The 1,623-nt window shown below is 37.5% G+C and overlaps 1 protein-coding gene across 1 annotated transcript in view; it reads right to left on the bottom strand.

The window, feature by feature from the left end:
* LOC101650793 (zinc finger protein 33B-like) overlaps positions 1-1,623 on the bottom strand; it is a 29,811-nt gene that overhangs the window by 16,898 nt on the left and 11,290 nt on the right. Inside the window, 1 exon segment of the mRNA XM_045293410.1 lies at positions 293-438. Within this exon segment, the coding sequence (XP_045149345.1) occupies positions 293-438 (146 nt within the window).

Raw genomic sequence — 1,623 nt, 5'->3', positions numbered from 1 at the left:
GCATCTTAAATTCAGTCTAGTTTGTATTATTTTCTGGTTCCATTTGGATTGAGATTTCTTTTGTATTTGTTATTATTCTTGTTATTTTTCTATGTTTTTCTTTATATGAAATACAAGATAGGGAAATCTATAGACCATATACTAGAGTCAACTAACTCCTGAATCCCAATTTTATAATTACCTCAACTATCTCTATGATGTTAAAATATCATTAAAGTCTACAGAGTGTTCATGCATTTCAATAATTAAAACAGTAAATGAATGCTATTTGGAATTATATACTAAGACCTTACCCACTGAGACAAGGTTGCTGTAGTTCTCCAGCATCACATCTCTGTACAGGGACCTCTGGGTATGGTCCAGATGCTGCCACTCTTCCTGAGTGAAGCCCACAATCACATCCTTAAATGGCACTGATCCCTGGAAGTTCTGTTCAGTCTTCAATGTTAAAAAAAAAAAAAAGAAAAGCGAGAATTCCTATCATCAGTGTTCACAGCTTACCCAAAAAAGACTTTTAATACTTATTTTACTTCACATATTATGGGAAGGAGAAAATCTTAAAAGAAATATCTTCCTAAGATAATTGCTAATTAATTCATGACCTGTTAATTCAGAAACCCTATCTATAGTCGTTATGATTCAGAAATGGCTTGATGGTGATGGGTTAGAACCCCTTCCCCCACCCCCACCCCCGCCGCCCTTTCCAAATTCTACATCTTCAATTTATACCAACTCCTCAAATGGCAGTTTGAGGAACATTGTAATATTCTTTGAAATGGGGACAGAGAAGAGGCCTGAAGGAGCAAGACCAGGGTGAAGTTTGGGTGGAGTAAGGTTGCCCAATTAAATTCTCATAGGACAGCACTTTCTACCCTTGAAGAAAGGAGCACATACATGGCCCTGATGGAAAAGCCTCCTTAGTCCTTTATTCACTAATATAGTTTTCTATTTTAAGCCCTATGATCACCTTGTGTTCTTCAAGAAAACCTATTAAAATCATGCTTTTGGATTCCCAAGACACAGGCACCATAATCTTCTGGACTGACGTCTTTGCCTTGAATTTAACTGGGTCAGCAAATCCCCGTGGGAGCCACTGTTTTAAATGTACGTTTTGTTAAAGCACCCTAGCAAGACTAAGATGTGTGTATTCTTGAGATAACTTATCTGCTGTCATCCACTGATCAGAGACACGTCTATATATGTCTAATTTGGAATAAACTTGTGCATATAGGAATTGCATACTGGTAGCAATACTATATTGATCCTCAGATTAAGAATTTTATTATCAGAATTTTTAAGTATAAAGAAACATCCTAATGTTTTGTTTGATTGAAATGATCACTCTAACTCTCAACCCTAAAAAGCAGTGGTGAACGCATGAAGCACATCGCTGTATGAGAAGAGTTGGAGGGAATTATGCTAATTGAAGTAAGCCAAGCATAAAAGGACAAGTACAACATGGATCCACTGAAGGAATTTTAAAAAGCATAAGGGGCATAAAAGAAAAGCCACTAAATGTATAAATTCCCAGGGTGTGGCCCAGGGACTCTGGCAGGGGTCAGACCCAACCCAGGGATGTATATGGCAGCCAACCAAAAAGGATGGGAAAAGAAAAAGGACAAG

The sequence above is a fragment of the Echinops telfairi genome, unplaced genomic scaffold (assembly GCF_000313985.2).
Source record: "Echinops telfairi isolate 266 unplaced genomic scaffold, ASM31398v2 ScPeMD7_2010;HRSCAF=2546, whole genome shotgun sequence".
NCBI classification, from domain to species: domain Eukaryota; kingdom Metazoa; phylum Chordata; class Mammalia; order Afrosoricida; family Tenrecidae; genus Echinops; species Echinops telfairi.
Note: the sequence above shows the minus strand (reverse complement) of the source record. Positions and strands in the feature narration are given on the sequence as shown.